General features: G+C 43.9%; 1 protein-coding gene across 14 annotated transcripts in view; it reads left to right on the top strand.

Moving 5' to 3' along the window:
* Positions 1 to 23277, top strand: part of LOC117046593 (calcium-activated potassium channel subunit alpha-1) — a 588284-nt gene that overhangs the window by 313184 nt on the left and 251823 nt on the right. For all 14 annotated transcript variants that reach the window (XM_033148697.1, XM_033148690.1, XM_033148689.1 and 11 more), the window contains exons 6-7: positions 12366 to 12441; positions 22461 to 22536. In XM_033148697.1, the coding sequence (XP_033004588.1) occupies positions 12366 to 12441; positions 22461 to 22536 (152 nt within the window). The remainder of the gene's footprint in view (positions 1 to 12365; positions 12442 to 22460; positions 22537 to 23277) is intronic.

Here is a 23277-nt window from a genome sequence, read left to right as displayed (position 1 = left end):
GCTATTGAGGAAGCAGGAGCTAAATAACTGGCACCATTTCCACCCCTTGCTGCTTCTTGCCTCCAAACAATTCGTACTGACGGCTGCACACTGTCATCCTGGGGATGGGCCTCTTCTGGATACATTGCGTTAATTTTCTACAGCAAAAGTGGTGAGGTCTGAGAAATTAAGCACCAGGACAGACCATTTCTTCATTTGTTCCTGCCCCCTTGCATCTTTTGCATGCAGCCCCTATTTATTTGAATTGGCTCTAGGCTCAATCCTGTGGTGCTATCAAGGTAGGTGTTTGTAGGGGAGTGCTTAGGAACAGGGTTGATGAGGGCTTCCAAAGAAAAAACACATAGGTGGGTGGATCAGAACAAGTCTCATTTTCTTTCACTCATCAGAAACTGGAGGGACTCCCATTCCAACCATCCTGTCAATGGCCTTCAGTACTAGCTGGGTGTTAGCATTCAGACTCTCTGTTAATAATAATAATTTAAAAAGTTGGTTTTCATTTGCCCCTCTGCTTTTTCTTAATGCCATATCTCTCTCTGCTTTCCTCTCTTTAGCTGCTTCACTACAACAGTAACCAACCAACTTCCACCTCCCTTCAGTTTTCCCCTCACATCCTATGCCCTTCTCTGGCTATTGGAATATGGGTATTGTTTCCTTCAGGACGCAAAAATGGTGCCATCACCTCACACTCCAGAAAATCCTTTAAGAGGATGGTGTTTACAGAAAAAAGATATTTGTAGCTTGGAGATCATACAATATGCAGCCGAAGAAGGAATATTTTCTCAGTTGGATGTGTATTGAAAGGCTTTGGGGCGGGGGGCACCAGTGACTTTAGAGGGCAGAACTACTTCGCAGTGCCAGTTTTGTTTGTAAATAATAAAAACAAAACAATATATATATGCAAATTCCTGCAACCACCAAGCATATTGCTTTTGACTCTTCTTTTCTGAGCCCGGACAGAACTGTGCTTTATGGAAATTGGCCATTTCATATAGGTAGGAGAATGACCAGTTCTCCAGGAACACAGTACGAAAGACACATATTTGGAGCCATGAGAAAGCAGGAATTTTAAACCGTTGTTCAACCATCATGAATGTTCCTTTTCATAGGAAGTTTTGATAAAGTACAAAAAAAGATTTACCAGTATTTGATTTGTGTATGCCGCTGCAAATGTTTCTAAAGTTGAGCTGAGTGTTGCTGCCCCCAAGAAGTAATTTAGGCAGTTATTAAGTTGATTTGAAAAGAAGAAGAAACCATCTTTTCAGTTTTCCATAAGAGGGAGGAACTTCTGGAAAAGTAGTGCTTGATTCTAAAGAATAACATCTACAGCTTGCTGGGGGTTTTTTTGGGGGGGGGATTGAATTAGAAAATGGCTATGCAGATTGCATGGATTATTTGAATTTGAATTTTTTTTTTAATGCCCTGGAACATTTGCTCCTCAGCTGTTGTTGGACTACAACTCCCATCACACCTAACTAGCAGGCCCAGTACTCAGGGATGATGGGAGTTGTAGTTCAAAAACCTCTGGCGACCCAAGGATGAGAAAGGCTGCCTTAGAGGGTGATCTGTGAAATAATAGCATGTTAGCTTTACATGAGGCATAGGCAACCTCGGCCCACCAGATGTTTTGGGACTACAACTCCCATGATCCCTAGCTAACAGGGATGATGGGAATTGTAGTCCCAAAACATCTGGTGGGCCGAGGTTGCCTATGCCTGCTTTACATGAATTCAGTAAATAATACTGAAAACTGCCCAGCTTGCGAAATACTATATTTACATCTGGCATCTGTTAAATGTTACTAATAACCTTTGTAAAATGGAAAACGTTACACATGACATTTACTGCCCCACTTCATTGCTTAGACCAATTTTACCTCTTCAGATCCAGAATTATTGTGGGTTGCTTTATCTATTTCTCCTCTTTTTCTCCTCTCTCTCTCTCTCTCTCTCTCTCTCTCTCATCCTTAACAACAAAAAGGGAAAGCCCTTCATGTGCTAAACGGTGTATTTTCGTGGTGGGGAGCCTTAGAGCCCTGGTGCGGGGGGGGGGGAGCTGCAGGAATACACAAGCCTCCCAGCTGCTGATGTTCTTAGTGCACTGTATGAAGGTCAGCGGGGCTGGGCAAGAGATATGCGATGGAGGGGGCATGGCTAACAGATATGCACTTGCTCTCCCGCAAACAATTCTAATCACATGGGGGGAGACAGAATGCCCGAGCTGTCTCTGAACAAGGATGTTTCGTTTAGCTAGAATGTTAAATAGCCACTGATAGACCTCTTTTGCTTTTGCTAACGGAAACAGATGTAAGGATAAGCACTCCTCTGAATTAGCCCAGCTTTTGGGGGTTGGGATGACAGCTTTTATGTGAAAGTGGAGATTAAGAAGAAAAAAAACCCCCACTGTGTTTGAATTCATAATGGATTGTATAAGCCATAGCATCTGACAGCTGTGGGGAGCCTTAGAATCTTTTCTTTTGTGCAAAACAAGCACTCATTTTTTTTAAAAAAAATCCACTATCATTTCCTTAACCTGAATGGTAAGGCCATAGGTGGAAACAAGAGATTTGCAAATACCATCTATCAAAACTTAATTGAATACTGTTTATTTCTAGCTACTCCTTGTTATAGCTTAAAATATTTGGTATTCCAGTTGTCGTTAACTGAGGATTAGTTGAGGGTTTTCCCCCACAACACACACACACAACACACACATATCCCTCCCCAATTCATAAGGACTAAATCCTGTAAGAGTTGGCTGATTACATGACCTCTGTGCAGTGTGCAGGCTTTAACCTGAGATAGGGCATGTAATGCTGTCAAACGAACAATTTCCGTGACAACCAAATACATTTTGTGGCATTGTGGGCGGGCCTGTGGATTTGTGGATCAAAGCATCTCCTTTTTTGCAGAAACTGTAATCTGTTCTGTTTTCTCCTCCTGGGGAGGACACAGGTTGGAGGGGATACGAAAGAAGCTTATATGGCAATATCCGGAGAGGAGATGCCTTTTAAGCCCTGGGGTAGCTCACAGATAAGAGGAGCATCTGCACAGCAAGTCTCTCTGCCATAGGAGTTTGGTCCCTGTTTGGGTGGTGGTCTCTGCGTTTTAGAGAGCACAACTTGGGATAGAAATTTGTTCTATTTCTCCCTCTTCCAGTCACTACCTCCCCCCCTTTCTTTGCTTATGCCATTTTAAAATTATTTTTGGTAGCAATATCAAATACAGAATATGCAGTCTTCCTAATTATTTCACAACTTAAAATATTGCAGCATGAGTGGCTGATTCTCAGCAACCTCTCTTCCTTTATGCTCTGTACTTTTTAGTGTGTAGTTGGGGGGGGGGGAGGAGAGAGAGAGAAGAGACTTTACACTCCGGCAAATTTTGCCCACACCTTGGAAGAAACACCTTTTTGGGTAAATTTAGATTTCCCCCTCCCTTAACCCTGAAGCGCCGCTGCGATGATTCCCAGCAAGATTTTGGTCTATCACAACCCCGCAGGGGGTACACGGACGGAAACATACAAAACTACCCGGCGCCGTAAGAAGTCTCATGGAGATTTATTCAAAAATGGATACAGAGTCAAACCCGGGCATAGTGCCTCTGAAAAGGAAGAGCAAAATACGTATCGGCAGACCTTGGTGTCTTGTTACAAAGTTGGCTCATACTGGGGTAAGGTATATATTACTGAAATAGTTGATTTACTTCCTTGCCCTGCGTGATTCTGTCTGTGGTTGAATGCATGATGCAAGTATTATTGTTTTCCAAGTCAGATTCCCCCCACCCACCCCCAGTTGTGTTTGTAATCCCTTTGCAAGGCTGAGGTGCTTTCATCTGTATGCCTAGAGACATTTCCTTACGCAGAGTCATTATCCCGCCCCCCTCCTCCAGGTTGATGGCTTTTATGTTTTTGTTCTGTAAAATGGGGGTGTGTGGTTTTATTGGAAGACCGGGTTTAATGGCAGAAGGGGAATTTGGGTGAGGGCTTGATTAATACATTTTCACAAGTATAGATCCATGAACATTTCCCACAGTTCTTGTGTTATACATTTCCTGTCGTGCACCTGCTTCCTTTGTACCATAAATTAAATGCAGTGTTCTTTTAAGTGTCGCCCTTCGCAAAGTGTTTCATGTTCTGTCCTCTGTGTCGTACAAACATGCAGTCAAGCGATAGAGTCCTGGCAGAAATGGAATCAAATTAGGCCTCCTAGTGGTGCAGCAATAAAACTGCTAGCACCTTTGCAAAGCTAAACAGAGTCCGGTTCAGTTTCAAATTGGGTGAGGGGTCATTTGTTGAGATTCCTGCATTGCAGGGGGTTGGGTGACCTAACCCTCAGGTCCCTTCCAACTCTAAAATTCTATGCATCTAGGAAACAAGAGGTAGGTGTTGGTGTGATCAGGGAAACTTTAAGGGAAGAAGAAGAAGAAGAAGAAGAAGAAGAAGAAGAAGAAGAAGAAGAAGAAGAAGAAGAAGAAGAAGTTGTTCTTAGTAAACCCTAAGGAGCCTACCACTTCTTCCCCAGTGTTTGAAACTCTCCTTGTTCTAGGCGCATTTTATGAGCAGTTTCCGAGCTCTGGGTGCAGTACTGCGCCTAAGATTTCAGATTAAAACTGCAGAGTGGAAGGAAAGGGGGACCTATTCTTCCTCCCCACTTCCAGCTACTGTCTGAAGACTGGAGAAGGGACCCTCTTAAGGATATTACAGGGGTGGGCAGGGGAAGGACTAGACCATGTGAAAAATGAACACAATATTTTAGCTGCCATTCATTCATTTCCAGCTTTGTATTCTTCTTGGGTTTTTTTAAAGCTTGCTAGACATTCCGTTGTTGCCCCCATAACCTAGGTTGAAGGTGCCACTTAGCTCCTAGCTTTCATATCTCAGTTTCTAACAGTTCTTCCCCCCCCCCACCGCATAAAAACAGTCCTATGAGGGTTGAATGCCCAGCACTCATTGAATGTTGAGTGTCAGTTGGGAAGAAGAACAGAAAAGTGCAGTGAAGGGGTTGGCGAGAGGGGAAGTTGAATCTCCTGCTTCTTCCTCACAATTTTTAGAGTCCTAGAGGAAGAGGAGTTGGCTGGCTGGCAGGGACTCTGGACAGGGGCACTCCTACTAAGTGGAGGAGGAAATATCACTACAAATGGTTGCAGGTCTTGTGTGTATATGGGACCTGCCTCCTGCAACAATAATGTTCAGAGAGCCAGCCTTTTCAGGATACCATAAGCTGCAAGGAACTCGAACGTATCAATTCACTCCTCCCGCCTCTTCCACTGTTTTCTGTTTTTGTTTTCCTGCTGATAGTCAGTATTTTGTGACTTATGGAAGCCGCTCAGCAGGGTTAGTCTTCACTGGGTCATGGGCGGGGCACTGAGATTTTGCTCTTTTGCATACCATGGGGCTCACTTAAGCATGCTGAGGCCTCCCCTTGTCCTGTGGCTACTCGAGTTTTCATGCAATTTCCATGTATTGGTGGTCCTAGTAACATGAGAATTAGATTGTAGCTAGGAAGGCAGTGAATATATGCCATCTTCCCATTCTCAAAGTAAAAACCAGGTATTTGCTGTGATGAATATAAGTCAGCATATTTGAGTATCTTCAGGAATGTTTTTTTAAAAAAAGCAGTGGTGTAACTGTGCATGCTTTTGAGCGATTAAGCCCCATTCCCTTGCTCTCTTCAGATGGAATAGAACCAGAGTATTCATCACTATGCCTAGGAGCCAACTCCTAGGAGCCAAGGATTACACCTGCAAGCTCCTTTAGTACCCTTGGGTGCAGCTCATCAGGCCCTGGAGATTTGAATTCATTTAAAGTAGCTAGGTGTTCCCTTACCACATCTTTTCCTATCTTGGGCTGCAACTCCCTCCTTGAATCCTTTATTCTGTTATCACCAGGTTGGACACTGCTTTTCTTTTGGGGGAAGACAGTGACAAAACAGGTGTTGCGCAGTTCTACCTTCTCTCTGTCACCCAACAGCATTTCTCCATCTTCTCCATGTAGAGGACTACTCCTTGCTTGTTTTTCCTCTAGCTTTGAACATAGCCAAATAAACCTTTGAAAGTTATATTTAACCTTTCTTGCAAGCCTGAGCTCATTCTGAGCTTTGGCCTGCCTGACCTTCACCCTGCAGCTGTCGGCTACTCATGTATACTCTTCCTTTGTGATTCCTCCTTTCTTCCATTTATTATACAAGTCCTTCTTAAATCTCAGGTCATCTGTAAGCTCCTTATGCAGCCACACCAGGCAGGGGCGTTGCTGGGGGGGGCGGTAGGGGCGGTATGCCCCGGCTGACAAGTGGAGGGTGGGGGTGACAAGCGCCGGGTGGGGGTGACAAGCGACGGGTGGGGGTGACAAGCGGCGGCCCCTCCCGCCACTCCCACATGCCGCCGCTCCCTCCGTCACCCCAGGAGCAGCAGCGCACGGCCGAGCGAGCACCCTGTCCGTGCAGCGCTGCTGCTCCCGGGGTGACCGGCGGTGCGTGGGGAGTAGCAGGAGGGGCCACCACTTGTCACCCCCCATGCGCCGCTGCTCGCTCCGTCACCCCGGGAGCAGCAGCGCACAGTGTGTGTGGTGCTGCTGCTCCTGGGGCGACGGAACGAACGGTGGCACGTGGGGTGACAAGCGGCGGCCCCTCCCACCACTCCCACACACCGCCACTCCCTCCGTCACCCCACGGCCCGCCTCCAGCCAGTGGCGAATAAAGCTCTCCTCTCCTTTCCCGGGACGGCTCCGCTCACGGAACGCAGCGGGAGAGGGGCAGGCCAGCTGGCCCGGGCAGAGGCGTCGCTCCGTGCGCATGCATCATGACGTCATGCGCACGGAGCAACGCCCCGCCCCCATGGGTGCCGCTTGGCTTGTCGCCCCCGGCAGCCCAGCGGCTAGCTACGCCCCTGACACCAGGTTCTTTAGAAGCCTCCCACTTCTCTCTCTTGTTGGATTTTTTTTTGTATTTGTGCCTACAGTATTCTTCCTTTTAGAAACTCCTGTCCTTCTTGGACTCCTGTCTCTATGAGTTTTTCTGGCCATGGGATCTCACCCAATAGCTGCTTAAGCTTTTTGAAATCAGCTTTCTTAGAGTCCAGAGTGCATGTCCGACTACACCCAGCCTTCCCTTGCCTCTGTATCACAAAACTCAAGAGGACACGATCACTTCCTCCCAAATTTCCCAGTACTTCCACTTTGTCAATCAGTTCCCCCCTGTTGATGAGGACCAGGTCCAAAACAAAATGATCCCTTTGCTGTTTCTTTCACCTTTTGGGGAGTGAATTTGTCAGCAAGGCAATTGAGGAATTTGTTGGAATTTACATTCTTGGCAGAATTTGAGTTCCAACAGACACCAGGGTAGTTGAAGTCTCCCATGACTGCTATATTTCTCCTTTTTGAATGTTCACTAATCAGCTCTAGGAAGGCATCATCCAAATCGTCAGTCTGGCTTGGTGGTCTATAGCAGACACCCACAGTAAGGTCACTGCTTCTCCTACAGTTTTGACCCATATACTTTCAATTTGCCTTCCATGCTCAGGTCATGGATCTCTTCACAAGTGTACACATCCTTTACACGTAATCCTGCTCCTCTTCCCTTCCTGTTTGGTCTATTCATTTGATTAGGTTATACCCCTCATTTTTTATATTCAATTCACGAGTCTCATCCCATCAGCTTTCAGTAATGCCTATTAGGCGATATTTGCTATCCTGTGTATGAGGCAGGGAGAGGTGTATGCCATGAGGCTGTGAATTCAAACCTGTCCTGTGTTTACCACAGTCAACACTGTTTCTCTTCCACTACAGTTTGGCTTCTGCTAAAACTTTAAGTTATTTGTCTGACTATCCACTATTATCATTCATTACATAGCTAACTTCAATGCATTTCAGGGGAATAATAATAATAATAATAATAATAATAATAATAATAATAATAATGCCAGTGCCAATGTCAATGCCAAAAATAACATTTGTGGACTAAAAAACCTCCTGACATTAGCGAATATGACTTGCATTCACTTGCATGATTTCCATTCCTGACCTTGGGCAAACACATAACTCTGTTTCCAGTGGAATTCTCCAACATCCCTAGGTGTATCCCCTCAAAAAATATTTTCCTGTTTGCAGCTCGGCTGCATATTCCTGCATTGCAGGGGGTTGGACTAGATGATTCCCCAGGGTCCCTTCCAACTATGTGATTCTGTGAGTTCCATTGTACTGGTCTGATACACAGAAAATGAAATTGAATATCTGCTTTAGCAGCAAAGCATTATGAATAGGAATAGAACTAAAGACTGCAAGAAGACGTGTTATCTGCATTTCTGGATCAGGGCTTAAGATGAAAAGATGGGGCGGATTCTCCAGACCCACTCTTCACAGGGGACAAAACATTTGCTTTGGTCTGAAAGGAGGAGCCTGGAACAGTTTTCCACTGATGGATTACATCTGGCAGGCAAAACCCCTTCTAAATTTCCCTTCTTCTTAAGTTGGAAGAGGAAACTCTGTAATAAAAGTTTGGTCTGAGGCAGTGGGGGGCATTAGCTTGTGTTGTTTTGGACCGAACACTTCTCCCCAAAGATCTGTTCAAGTTAATGTCATAAAGCTATGATCTCAAAAGGAATTTTTCTTTGTCCTAAGCATTCAGAGATACACTAGTGTTTTATCTCAAGCTGGAGAGACTGAAAATGATCTTCTCCAAAATGCTTTGAAGTCAATAAAACCCTCACCACCACCACCCCAAATGATAGTGTTGGAATTTTGTTCTCTTTCATATTTTGATTATTTCATCAGGACTTTCAGCTGCTTGTACAACATTTTCCTACCAACCGGGACATAGTCAAATAAAAAAAAAAATACTGTCCGGTATTTTCAGTTTTGTAGTTGTTGTTGCATATGCAAAGTTCAAACATAGTGAATTCTACTTTGCCTTTATTAGAATGAAACATACATTCTCTAAGGGATGGTAGGTTGCACTTACATGACAGTAATTGGAATTGGTATAAACATGGAAAACATCAATGAAACATTGTTGTTTTTATTAAGCAGCTAATTTGAATGTTCTGAGCACATTTATAATAAAACCATTTTTCACGCATACAATTATGTAAGCTTACCAGGACCCCTTTCATCTCCACTATTAAATAGAGGAATTAATTACCAGTGAAATTAACTAATTATTCAAGACTAGGCTGGAAGCTTTTTCAAATATGCTTTAGGTAAAATAATGGGAATACCTTAGGGCCTTTCTTGCTTTAGGATTTAGAATCCTATTAAGGATATGCTAGCTTTTTGCATACAAAACTATATCCTCTGATATAGACATCTGCTGCCCACAGTCGGAGCTGAGAGGAGTTTCTAAAGCAGCTGTGAGAATAACATTGGGAGGGTGTCTGCTGCTCAAAAGTTAAAATAAAAAAGTTTTATTTTTAAATACCCACTGGGCACTTAGGCCTATCTAATGCAATGCTTTAGATCTCACTCTAGATCCACTAAGTGTTGGTGGATTATGGGATGCCAGGTTCTCCCCATAATTTCTGAAATTAGTAAATGTGGGATTTGATCAATGGATTCAGCAAGGAAGAAGAAGAAGAATTATTCAAGTGAGCATTATCTGGAGACTGGCTGAGAGAGGCGCCAGCAAAGAACTAAACAGGCGATGCAAAACTCATTACCCTGGCAAAAGGTGACACATCAGGACATTCAGTGTCCTGATTCCCTCCCCCAGCTGTGTGTTAGTTAGAAAAAGATAATAGGAGAGTTGGGAGGGGGGGAAGTTGCCAGGGTTTATGTCACCACAGGGGGAAAAAATGTTCTTTTTGCATGAGGCTTGGGCTACGTTTTTAGCAAGAGTTTTTGGGAAGAAAGAGGTTGGGGCCAATGCCATGCGTGTTGGCGGGCGGGCAAGTTGTGTGGAAGAGACACAGAAATGGCATTTGGGCTCTCTTTGAATCCATCGCTGCGCTGCTGTCGAAGCAAGTCACCCTTGAGACGTGATACCCTGAACCCTCGCTCTTTAACCAGACTCAGGTGTAAATATGTGCAAATAAACCATATCTCATAAAGACGCCACAGCCTCTGCAGCTCCTCATTTCCCCCCAAAGAAACACATGGTTAAGTGCCAAGACCTCTGGAATCTTGTATTGCTCGGCAGAAATTGGAGTGGCTTTTAAAAATACATTGCAAGTGGGATCTGCAGCAAAATGTTGCAGAAGGCAAGCTCTCCTATTTGGGGCTCTGGCCAATCTGGACCCAGAAACTGCAAGTGAGTGGGGTGGGTAGCAGCAGTGTGTTGTAACCCCTGTGCTGAAAGGTGTGAAAGAGCCCCACCACCTCCAGTAATCCAGTGGTTGAAGCAGGGGCATTGGTCCAGCAGGGTCATCTGAGAGCACCCTGTCATGCTCTCTCCTTCTTTTTCAAAGTCCTCCCCTTCAGCCCTTGAAGTTGAGGAGTCTGACACTAGGGTTATGGCACAGCGGTGCCCGCTTGGCAGTGAAACTCTGTTGAGATAGAGCAGGTGTCGGCAAGGTTTTACCTGCCTGGGCTGGTCAAGTCCCGTGGAGATCTCTCCAGGGGCTGGATTGCGTGCATGTGTTTTCCGGCATCTGGGCATGTGCAGACACACCTTCCGACGTCTGGGCATGGGCAGATGCAATTTCCGCTGCTGCGCCGCACCGGTTTAGTGCAGTGTGCGGGGACTCGCCAAGCAGGTGGCTTGGTTCGGGGGCGGCTCGTGAGCTGGTTAAACTGCCCCCGTGGGCCGCTTGTTGAGGTGGGTAGCTCAAGGCTGGCAGCAGCAGTGCCCTGCAGGAGCATGCACACATACACAAACACTTGCAGGGGGAAAATGCTGCCAGCTCAGAGTTCTCTTCGCTGTCCTGTCCCCCCCCCCATCCCAGCAAACACAGTAGTGGAAGGCCACCGCAACTGTTCCACCTTTTTCCACATGCCACTGCAGCCTTGAGCTGAATTTTTGCAGTGCTGTTCAGGCATCTCTCCATGAGGAAAAGGTTGGGGTTTTTTTTGGGGGGGGGGGATGGAATACAGATACCTTTTTATTTTCTACCGTCATGCTGTCTCCCAAAGACTTTCCTGTGCTATGATATATATATAGTACTAGGAAAGGTCACAAATTGCTAGCTAGTTGGAAGGTCTGCGGAGTGAAAAAGAGAAAAGGTTCCCTTTCCACTTATCTTGCTCCTCTATAGTACAGGGATATAGGTATGTTCAACTTCACCCTCTCCAGGATGCTTGCTGTAAGCTATAAGAGTCTTAAGTTTGTACCTTCAGAAAGTTCACGGGACATTGTTTTCTTTCTCTCTCTTTTTTGTAGACAAACAAAACTTTTCTTTCTTTCTAAATTTAAAACTCCCATATGTATGCATACCTGGAGAGTCCCCCAAGTGTATTGGAACTAGTACCTTATTTGTTGATTTTAACTTCCAAACAGATAATGAACTTAGGTGGCTGTGTTTCTGCTGCTGGAGCGAATGGTGGTGATACATAGGGGAAATATAATGCGCCGTGACTTTCAGCAAAAGCTACACTGAGCACATAATTATGCAGTGCTCTGCACAACTGCACAAAGACACAAATTTGTCCTCTAAACTTCCTTCCTTCCTTTATAAGCTGCATAATACCCAATGTACCTTTAACTCCTGTGAGAGTGATTTGCAGCAGAATTGTTTCCTATCACCATAAGTCTCCCTTAATAATTTAAGCCTTTAATCTTTTACAGTATTTCTCTGTCCCTGTGCAGCCATCCGTAGAGTTGCTATCCATACAACCTGGCTTCACTAATAAAAATGTAATTTCTTAGAAAAATTGGCTAAAAAGTGGTAGTATAGTTTTAACCTTTACTAAATTAAGCCATGGTCTATTGGAGAGCTGTTGGAACTTAGGGAGTTTGTTGTGATAATGCAGAATGTGTCAACCAGAGATTTTTACGTCATAAAGTATTATCTTAATCATGAATATGTACTTTCTGGTTCTCTTTAAAAACAGGTTTCCTGATCACTTGCCCATAATCACTTGTTGTTGATTTTTTCAGGAAGCTTTGGGTGGGTGGGAGTTAAGAGCTTTCAGGAATATATCATTGGAGAAAGACTTTACCTTCCATGCATTTTATAGTTAAAATAGTTTTAATGCATTAAGCGTTTGTATGGTTCATACTCACTTCTCTCAAAAGAAATCTATACTTTTCTGAAAATAGCTGGCTAAGCTTTGGGGCTGATCAATATGGAGCAACATTTCAGAGGTATTTGATATTCACTGTGTTAGTGACTTTTGATTTCACAGCTGCCTTTGGAATTCATATAGGGACAAAAATAACCTGATTATTTATCTCTCTCTCTCTTTCTTTCTTTCTCTTCCCCTCTCCCCTTTTGAAATTTCAGGTTTAAGATTTTTACGAGCTCTTAGGCTGATACAGTTCTCAGAAATTTTGCAGTTTCTGAATATCCTTAAAACAAGGTAAGACATTAATGTATTTCCCCTTAACCTTTTGCACAGTCAAAACAAAATCGAAAATTCTTTCTAGTAGCACCTTAGAGACCAACTGAGTTTGTTCCTGGTATGAGTTTCTCAGGGCACTGAAAGGACAAGGTTTAGACTCCTGTCTAATGATCAAATATGAACAAAAGTTATGTTTAAATTTCTTCAGCTGCTGCTATTCAGTTAATGGCTAGTTAATTGCTTTATCCAGAGCAGCAATCCTGGGAGTCATCCTTTCTCTACTTCACAGAAAATCCAGGGATTTACAGGACAGTCCTATGCACGTTTACTCAGAAGAGTAAGCGTGCATAGGATTGAATCATTAATAAATATGGCAATTAACTGCTCTTGCTAAATTCTGTGAAATACTCTTATTTTTCACTCAGTTTCACAGGTAGTTCTGCCTTGCCAAACTTAATACTGAATGGCATTCATTCATTGATTTGATTTAACATAGCTTAAAAGCAGTGTGGCATCACCCCTCTTTCAACATTTTCAAGTACCGTTTTGTTCGTTAGATAAACCAACAGTGCAGTCTTACTCCGAATGCTCCAAGGTGAGATTTATGGAACCTTGAGAGTAGGTTAGAAGCAGGTTAAGGGTGTTATCCATTTGTTGCAGCGTAGTCATGAGACAGCCATTCTGCCTCATTAACATGGCACAACAGCCAATAGGTGCCTTGTGCTTGTGGTAGATGTTGCACAGGAACAATTATTAACTGGTAGCAGTTGAGCCTCTGTGCTTGTGCTTGCAGAAGTGTTGGCATTCAGACTTCTTGCACTGATGTAACAATGGGTCTCACCCTAAACTAGCTGAACTTAGGTTTCCCACTTAAATCCCACTGAGGTGCAAATAACTTAGTCCAGTTCCAGCCCTGTGTGCTTGTTGAAACAATATTTGCCTCTGAATTATAACAACAAACATACTTTCCCATTTGATTCTGGAGTAGATAGTTTCTCGGAGCTCTAAATATCTTAGTCTCTCCTATGTTTGTCTTAAAAGCCTTTACTGTACAACAAGTCTGAGAGCAAGTTAAAACCTAGAGATTGTCTTTGTACCTTTAAATTCCCTGATACAGTGGGAGAATTCACACCTTCCTCTAGCCACTTCTTGTCCTTTTGTCTGTCCTCTCCTGTGCCTCTTTGTAACACACCTAGAGTGCTGCTCCTAGAAGGGAATAATAATAATAATAATAATAATAATAATAATAATAATAATAATATAAAATTATTTATACCCCACCCATTTGAATATATAAAAAAGCGACAAAACACCAAACATTAAAAACTTCCCTAAACAGGGCTGCTTTCAGATGTCTTCTAAAAGTCAGGTAGTTGTTTATTTCCTTGAAATCTGACGGTAGGGTGTTCCACAGGGTGGGCGCCACTACTGAGAAGGCTTTCTGCCTGGTTCCCTGTAGCTTCACTTCTTGCAGTGAGGGAATTGCAGAAGGCCCTCAGAACTGGACCTCAGTGTCTGGGCTGAATAATGGAGGTGGAGACGCTCCTTCAGGTATACTGGGCCGAGGCTGTTTAGCAGACAAGTGGACATTGGGCAGGGCAGAAAGATGGAAATAGCTGCAGCTGCTAAGTTTACCACTCCACCAGGGGAACATGGGGTCATAAGCAAGATGGCGACGGAATAAGCCGCAAGATTCGGAGCTCACAGATAACAGAGCTGGAAACAGTGCTGACTACACTCAGAGAAGTAAATTCTCTTTTGTTCAAATATCTGTATTTTGAACACTCCACCAGGGATTTAAAACTGTAGTAATAATTTCCAGAGTGCAACCTGTGATGCAGGGCAGAACTTTTCCCAGTGCTTTTTCCGTCCTTGGAATTTTCTCTCCATTTCATAAGTTCATTGGTAACAATGAATGGGTGCCCACGGCATGTACAAGACCAGGCAAGCTTGGCAGTTTCATAGTTTCTGCTTGGTTTACTAAATAGAAGTAAAATAGGCATGCTAAATTAGATAACTCCCTAAGGCTGCATTCTTTTTTGGTCGATCTGATGTGGGTGGAGCTAGAGGGTGGAGCCAGATGCAATCGTAGGTGGAGCAATGTATACAAATTTTTACCTTTGTCCAGTAGGCAAAATTCTACACACAATCACACACTCTCTATCCTTGCATCCAGGAATAAAAAAAACAAGAGTAAGTAGTACAGGGAGTGGCCTGAAGAGAGAGGATGTGGTCTGGGAAAAGTCCCGAGAGCCAAGTAGAGGCCAGGAGGGTCACATTTCACTCTTTGCCTCAGGTCTCCCCCCCCCCCCGGCTACATACAGTGTGCTTCTAAGGAGAAGATTGTGCCCCTGGTTGCCACCTATTCTGTCTCCAGTGAAGGGAGCAGATCCTCTAATGAAGACAGTCAGGTTCCTATGAGAGATGGTGATCCCTTTAGATAACTTGGTTTTTTGCCCAGTAATAGGCTGGAAGCCATATTGTAGTTTGCAGTTGCCATAAAGCTATTTCTCTAGCATTTCAAAGTAATATAATAATCCATCCCAATCCAACCATCCCCAAGTAATTAAATAATCTAGGTATTGTACTTTTGCCAAATAACAAACATGTAGATGTTTCTTTTTTTTTTTTTTAAAGAGTTTATTGGTGTTTTTCAGAACAAAGAATCCCACACCCACATCAACCTAAACCATCACCCACCCACATTAATATAAAACAAATACTAACACAAACATATACATAACAAGATTCTTTTCCTTATCCAAATTCATTAAAAAAAAAAAAAAAATTCTTATTTCGAATCTTTTACGGTGACTTCCCCTGCCCTTTCTCCTTCGGTTCCAAATACAAAAAAACTATTTTAATAACTTCATCTCTCTCAAAAAAAAAAATTTAAATTCTATAAAGCAAAAATCTATACAAATCTCTTAAAATCTTGTTTTCACATTACGGTTATATCTCACTTCTTCTTATCTTCCATTTGCGATTACATCTTACCTCTTCTCTTGAGCAAAATCGTATCAAATTGTGAACTTCATAGTAATTAATAACAATACATTCTTAAAATCTTAGTCTTATATCTTATCAAAACTAACTTCTTTTTCCCATTAAACTGCTGCTAATAACAAAAAAAAATTCCAAATATCCCCTTACTTCTTAAAACAAAAAGATCTTACTATCTTAACCCCCCTGATTTCAGTTCCATAACCAATCAATTATATTTTACCCTTAATACATTTCACCCTATCCCCCCTCTGTCCACTATCTTTCTCCGCCTTGCACTGGAACCACTTCTCAGAGTGTCCTTTTTTCTCAAAAGTCCATAGATCCAAACAAAGTCCATAGCAATCCTTGCCTCGAGCATCCGGGTACACAATCGATCTTCTTCCAGCTTCTCCAATTTAATATTGTATTCTTCTTCCATCTGTAGGTATCTAAATTTTTGGTCCCTCACTCCCGAGCTCTCACCTCGGGGGTTGGATATAGCAATTTTCCCCGTCCCGGGTCTGCCACCCCCAAGGGACGGTTCTTGTCGAAGCCGCCATGCCATCTCAGACAGTTCGTCTATCATCCCCTTCAGCTCTTTGCCAAGGCTTTCTTCAATAGAGTCCAATACCTGGAAGGTCTCCTCCGTAGGCAACACATCTTTTTTCATGCCCACACTCAAGACCCTCAATTTCTCATTAAGTAGTTCCAGATTCAGGAAAATAATCTTTTCCTCCTCTGTTAGTTCAGAGTTCAAAACAAGTTCAAAGACAAAGTCCAACATGGTGGAGACGGGCATAGGTATCGAATTTCAGTTTCTATTTCAGTGTTCCTCCATCTTAATACCAGTAATTTTCCTCTCCATCTCAAAGTTTCATCGCCATTTTTCCCGAAACCGGGGCGTAAGAACCACAATTTTAAAGGGAGATATTTTCCATCCTCCTTCCCCAAAGGGAAATCTCAATAGTCTCACTTAGCAAAAAGTCCAAACTTTGTATCCATCATTGTAGCAACAGTCTATCAGTGAAGCGTTATTTTCTTATCTCCGAAGTGTAAGAGGCAGGCTTCCTTTGCCTATAATCTCCCGGGTCATTAAGTTGTTAAGTCCACAAATTAGTGCAATTAAGTACTCACAATCGCCGGGCTTCAAATCCTTTTAACTTCTGCAGGGAGAACGTTGTCGCTCGTCGCGTCCAGTGCATGCCGCTTCTCCGCCCGGTTGGGGCATTTCCCCTAATGGCCCAGCTCGCATTCCCTTCACCCCCACTCCCCCTTTACAGGGGGAGCGAGGGAAGGGCGCAGAGCTTAGCGGGCCTGCCGGGGAGCCCGAGGCGCGGGACGCTCTTCCCGCGCCTCACCGGAGCCCCGCTTAGCGGTAGCGGGGCTCCAACCCCCGGGCTGGACTGGTTCGTCTCGGACCAAGACGGAGCCGAGACGACCCACGACCGCCCGCGGCAGCGACCTCGCCGGAAGTCCCATGTAGATGTTTCTTAAAGTGTATCAGTTTTTTTTTTTAATAAGGGAAGACTTCCCTCCATTTTTGGAAAAAAGGGGGGAGGGGGATCCACTGATAAGTTATGTAATAATGATTCTCCTCCCCCAGTCCTCTTAAGAACCAAATAGTGGAGCATAAGAATTTTAATGCAAAAGTATAGGTGGCATTCAACTAAGTTTACTAGGAGTAGGCTTACTAAAATTAATTAACATAGCTACCTTAAGTCCATAAATTTTCATAGGTCAACAGTGTGAAACCTAATTGAATACGACCCTATATTTCTAATGTATTAGTGACCCTATATTTCTAACGTAGCTCTGTTCGGTTTCTTTTCTTCATAGTAAGGGGACACAAAGATTAGGAAGCATCTAGTTCATCAGTCCTGTAAGCCCCTGCTTTTGACAGCAGTTAACAGTCTGATGTGGGGAGGCTGATGGAACCTAAAATAAAAACCCGAGAACACAGCACAACAGCAGTGTGCACGCACATCCTGGACAGTGTAATGGCATGAGGACATGAAATTGTGCTGCACTAGGGGTTGCCAGTGTGACGCCCACAGGCAGGCATGCACCCCAGACACTCCCACTGGTTCCCACCAGGCATCTTGCCCACTGAAAGTAGGTTCGGAAGAAGCATTCTGTCGCAGGCAACTGAATAGGTTGCAGCATGTGCACAGTCGTGATGTGTGCATAGTGCACAAAAAGCTTGGTGCCCCCCCTTAAACTATACACTATGGAAGGGGAGAAGGAATGCCGCTTGGGGCTTCTGTTTTCAGTTATAGCTGCCTGTCTCTTATCCTGGGGGAATTCCACCCATCAGGAACTGCTGTAAGGTGACAAACTGAAAAGTGCAAAACTTGGAGACATTTCTCCCCCTGCCCAAATTCCTAGGCTCTTAAAGTGACTGAATAATTCACTTTAAAATAAAACCATTGATTTCCCTTCATATAGAAAAGAGTGTTTTGATCGTGGCTAGTGTAACTGAAGAGAGAGGGGCATCATTTCTTGGGGTGTCCTTTTCTCCTGTGTCTCCTCCTTCTCTTCGCTTGCACTTCAGATCACTCTTCACAAGACACTGTTTTGTAGTGTGTAGAGCCAAAGAGAGAAGCTGTGTGCATACAGTCTATTGAAGGATTGCTGGGGCAAACCAATTTATTTCCTGCAATCAGTGCAGGGGCCATTCATATTACTCTGTTGCTTAGAAAATCAGTTAAGCAAATCCTTAAGCAAAAGGGGGGGGGGGAGAAACATATTATCAGCTGGTCATTAGATTTCATGTAATTGTTTTAAACATCCCCCCACCCCAATGCTCAGATATTTCTTTAACAGATCCTTCAGGTGCCTTGTTGTAGCTAGGGCTGGATGAACCTGTCACTTGCAGGTTCTCATAGACTGCATTCACAGAGCAGTTTACAGGTGTTCCCCACTTGTGTAGGGGTTCCATTGCTGCCATTGGAACACACGTGAGTGGGGATTCCCCCCCCGTTCTGTCCCGCCCCCTTTTGGCGCCAAAAGCAGCACTTGGGGTTGCTGGAGTGTGTGTGCTAATTATACTATTCCTGACATTTACGTGCCCAGGCACAGCACACCCCCACCCCCACCCGGGAGCCCAATCTATGAATACACATGACAACAAATTTGGAGTTAAAATGGCCACAACGTTATTCAATTTCAGGTGTATGAAACCTTGGCTTAGGCATTGGGCGTGTAACCCCCCTCAGCCTCCTATTGGGTGTCTGAGGCAAAGCAGGGTCAATCGGGGATATGGGGGCACTGCAAAATGTGTGTAACCCCCCCCCCCGGCACGTTGTTGAGGGGAGTTCAATGACTGCCTGCTGAGCGCTTGAGGCCAGAGACTCCCCTCAAAGCCCCTCTTAACGGGGAACCCTGATATCACCGCCACACAGGGGGTGAGTCACCACTTCACCCCCTTATTGATAGTCAGACTAAATTTAAAGATTCCACCCAAAGCCTAAAACTGCCACCCACAACTGCGAAACTGTGGTCTCGCCGCCCAGACTACCTGCAGCTGAAAAAGCACCCCCCAGTAGCCTCAAGGCCCTAGAGTGGGCAATCCCTGTTAATGTATTATATTTTTGCTTTAAAATCATGTACTGTACTAGGCAGAGGGCCTTCTTGGTAGTGGCGCCCGCCCTGTGGAACGCCCTCCCATCAGATGTCAAAGAAATAAACAACTATCTGACGTTTAGAAGACATCTGAAGGCAGCCCTGTTTAGGGAGACCCAGCCAGATGGGCAGGGTATAAAATTATTATTATTATTATTATTATTATTATTATTATTATTAAAGCCACTTCTGGAAATATAGTGGAAGTTCAGTGCTTGTTTCCATGTTAATTGCTTCCGGGGGTGGGGGGGTGGGGGTGGGATCCATTTGCCACCCTATTCACCCAGAAAATCGTGAACATAAAGTGATGAAATGTGGAGCAGTAGACAACCATAGAGTTCTTTCCTGCTGTTTTTGTGGGTGAATCATAGCGATACAGAAGGACACGTGTGCAGAAAGCATGAGGGCATGCCAATGTTGTCCAATGATGTTTATGCTTGTGGCATACCAATGCCCAATGTTTTGAACGAAATTTAGTGCACCAGGGCAACATACTGATCACAGAGCCACAGTTCCATCACACAACAAGATACTGCAGTGTGAAAGGAACATTCAGTGGTACCTCGGTTTTCGAATGCGCCTTGGAAGTCGAACAGGAAACACAGCTTCCATTTTGAGTTTTCTGTATTGAGGCTTGCATTTTGAGGCTTCCGTTTTCGGTTTTTGAATGTTTCGGAACTCGGACGGACTTCCGGAATGGAGTTTGTTCGAAAATCGAGGTACCACTGTAATAAATTTAGACAGAAGCTCTAATATTATAATCAGGAAATTATAACACAATATTCCCCAGGTTAAATTGAATCCTCCGTTGCTCATTGTTTCCAACGTTAAATCCAGTTATCCACCTTTTTGCAGCAGTTTCAATTTAAAATAATAATAATAAATAAATAAATCCTCATGAACATTTGCCAGCATTGTAGTGCAAATTTCTCCTAGTATGTAGTTTTAACTAATGCACACATTTTTTGCAGTTTCCCCATTCATTATAATTTCTGTACAGTATTTCTACAAATATGTGCCTTTTTATTCGCACTTTCCACCAACAGATGCATGTTCATACACGTCAGCTGCGTCACAACATTTGGGAAAGTGAAAATTTCAAAGTATAATTGTGTTTCAGTTTATCTATATAAATAGAAATGTAAATGTTCGTTTGTCCCTAATCAATAATCTCCCAAAGTTCTGTACCGATTGCTTTGAAATTTTGACACAACGTTGCGTTCCAATCCTGGCATGTTTTTATGTAAAAATATTATATAGATGTCACACCTGTGACAGGTAAAAACATGGTTTTCGGCAAAAACAGCGCCATCTGTTGGACGTAAAAGCAACACACGCTATAGAGCAACACATGGTAGAGAAGACCACACTTCGGGAGGGGGAGGGGGAGCTGAGGGTGGCTCCGCCAATAGGGTATTGCTGGGCGACACACGCAATACAAGGTTGTCAGAGGGAAGGCGGAAAAATGAAAGGAGCCGTTTCTGAGGGAAGAAGAAAGGGGGGATTGGGAGATTGATGATCTGAGGGGGGACCTTGGAGGGGAAGGAGCCTCTCCACTGGGAGAGGAGGCAGGCAGGAGTTCAACGGGAGAAGCTGAGGGGAGGCAGGTGAAAACAGGGTCTCCTTCCAGTACGGGGCGGGGGGAGATATTCGAGGGAAATGCCTGAGAGAGGGAGGAGGCGAGGGAAAGGGCCCCCCCTCAGGAACCCCCCAACTCTGAATCTGCCAGGGGAGCGGGGCTGCTCTGAGGGGGGACCTTGGAGGGGAATGTGGGGAAGGACCCTCTCCGCTAGGAGAGGAGGCAGGTGGGAGTTCAACGGGAGAAGCTGTAGGGAGGCAGGCGAAAACGAGGTCTCCTTCCGGTACGGGGGGGGGGAGACGGAGAGGAGGCAGGCAGGAATTCAAAGGAAGAAGCTGTGCGAAGGCAGGCGAAAACAGAGTTTCCTTCCCCTCCGGGTGGGGGGATGTCTGAGAGTGGGGGGAGGGGAGGGAAAGGGCCCCTTCCTCAGGAACCCCTCAACTCTGAATCCAGCAGGGAAACGGGCCTGCATCCACTTAACCACTCTGAGCCACAGCAACGCGTGGCCAGGTATAGCTAGTATATATATATATATATATATATAAATATGGTGCATTCATTTTCTCATTGAAATGCAAACAAAATCAAATATCTCTCCCACCCTTACTTGGTCCCTACCTGGTCAGATAGCTGAGGCGACAGCATTAATCAGCTGAGTGATACAGGGAGGGAATGCAGTGGCTTAATCTGAATTCCCTGCTCCCAGTTCACAGTTCCCTGCTCAGTTACTGGATCAGACTAGGATTCTTTTGTTCAGCAGTCATTTGCACACAATTTATTATCCAGTGAAGGGTATACATCTGTGGGTGCCTGCTGCAGTGTTCAAATGTCTTCTAGCTGGATCTCAGCAAGGAACAGTTGACAACATCCCAATAATTCACCCGGTGCTATAAAGAACAAATCCATTACTTATTGGCACTTAAGACAGTCATCTGCAATTTCACCTAGTTGCACAACTGTTTTTCAGGGGTTGTTGTGTCCCGTCTGTCCCCCCCCCACACACACAACATGATGTATTAAACTGAATAAAGTGAACAGATTTGAATTGATTATTTATGTCTCCTCACTGCTGGTTTAAAAGAGGTTTTTAGTACAACTTCAGGGGCTTAGACTGGACTCAGTCAGAATCAGGGATTGCACAGATGTCTCAAAGAGCTTAAAGAGCAGGAAAATGTTGGTGACTAATCCGTCCATCTATATTTAGAACCCTGACTGAAAAGAGAAAAGGCATCTACAGGCAGGACACAGTTCTGCATAAAACTGGACCTCCACTGCACCAAAGTGAGCCATGAGAAAGATGCAAATGTCTGAAGCATTAGGCTGGTTCACACACCTGTGCTCTTAATATGAACTGAAATACTGTATTCATTGGTAGTTTTCACGTGTGTGAATGAGCCATTAGAGAACTTCCATATCACACCAGGGATTGATTTTTTGGTGGAGTTCACTATACACATTTGTTATTTTTTCCACAGAATATAATGCAGCTCTGGGGGCTGGGGCTGGACTCCAATGTTCATCACCCCAGCTTAACCAGTGGTCAGGGAAGATGGAATTTGTAGTTCAACAGCATCTATTGTTGTTGTTGTTGTTAATATTAATATACTGCCCTATACCCGGAGGCCTCAGGGTTGTTCACAGAATAAAATCAAAATATAAAACCACAAAATGCATAATCAAAATAAAAACAACAACAACCCAATAGCACTCCCCCAAAAAAACACACACACAACATTTAAAAAGGGGACTCAAGATTGAAGAACACTGAAGTAAAAGATGCTCAACTAAAACATAAACTCTGAAAACATACTGTTTGTTTCTGTCTCCCTCCCCCTTCCTTTCTTTAAATCAGTAATTCCATCAAGTTGGTGAATCTGTGCTCAATATTTATTAGCACATGGCTGACAGCAGCTGGATTTATACATTTGGTAAGTATTTTTTTTAAAAAAAGAAAGAAAAAAACTTACTTGGGGATGTTCACATTGCTATTGCCATTTATGTGAAACTTGGCTTGCCCAGGCCAAAGCACTGACACAAATATAAATTAAAGAATTTTAAGAGGCACCAAGAAGCCATTTCACACTTTCTGTGATGGCTCAGGTACACCGCTGGCTGTAAAGGAGAGCTGTGTCCCCCCCCCCCCCCCGACGTGTTGTGAGCATGTGCCAATAATCCACAGCCATTTGAAGATTCCTGATAAATACCTCCAGATATTTTCAGGAACCTTTTTCCTCTTGGTGAGAAAAGCTGCTTGGGAGGGGCAGATGAAAGGATTAAGCCTTCACTGCCACGGGGGGGGGGGAGCCATCACAGAGTAACTAGTACTGTGCTGTTTGGTCCTAGAGTTAAAAATAATTCTACAATCACAGGAGTCTTTTTACTGAGATTGCCATTAACAAAATGTAACCACTAGATGGTAGTGTTTCCTTAATAACAGCAAGGGAGGGGGGAAATGTCACCAAAGGCAATGCATGAAAAAAACACTTATGTTCTAACAAGCACTTTATATGTTACTAATATTTAAGAGAGAGGGAGAGAAAATATTTAAATGATACTTTAATTGTTGTATAAATAATGCTTTCTGTTTCTTCCTTAAGTCAGCATTCAGCAATTCTTTTTGAGGCCAAGGCACAAATCACTTGAGGCACATTACTTTAACAAACATATTC

Source organism: Lacerta agilis, chromosome 5, assembly GCF_009819535.1.
Source record: "Lacerta agilis isolate rLacAgi1 chromosome 5, rLacAgi1.pri, whole genome shotgun sequence".
NCBI classification, from domain to species: Eukaryota; Metazoa; Chordata; class Lepidosauria; order Squamata; family Lacertidae; genus Lacerta; species Lacerta agilis.
The sequence above is the reverse complement of the archived record's forward strand: the minus strand, read 5'-3'. Positions and strand labels throughout refer to the sequence as shown.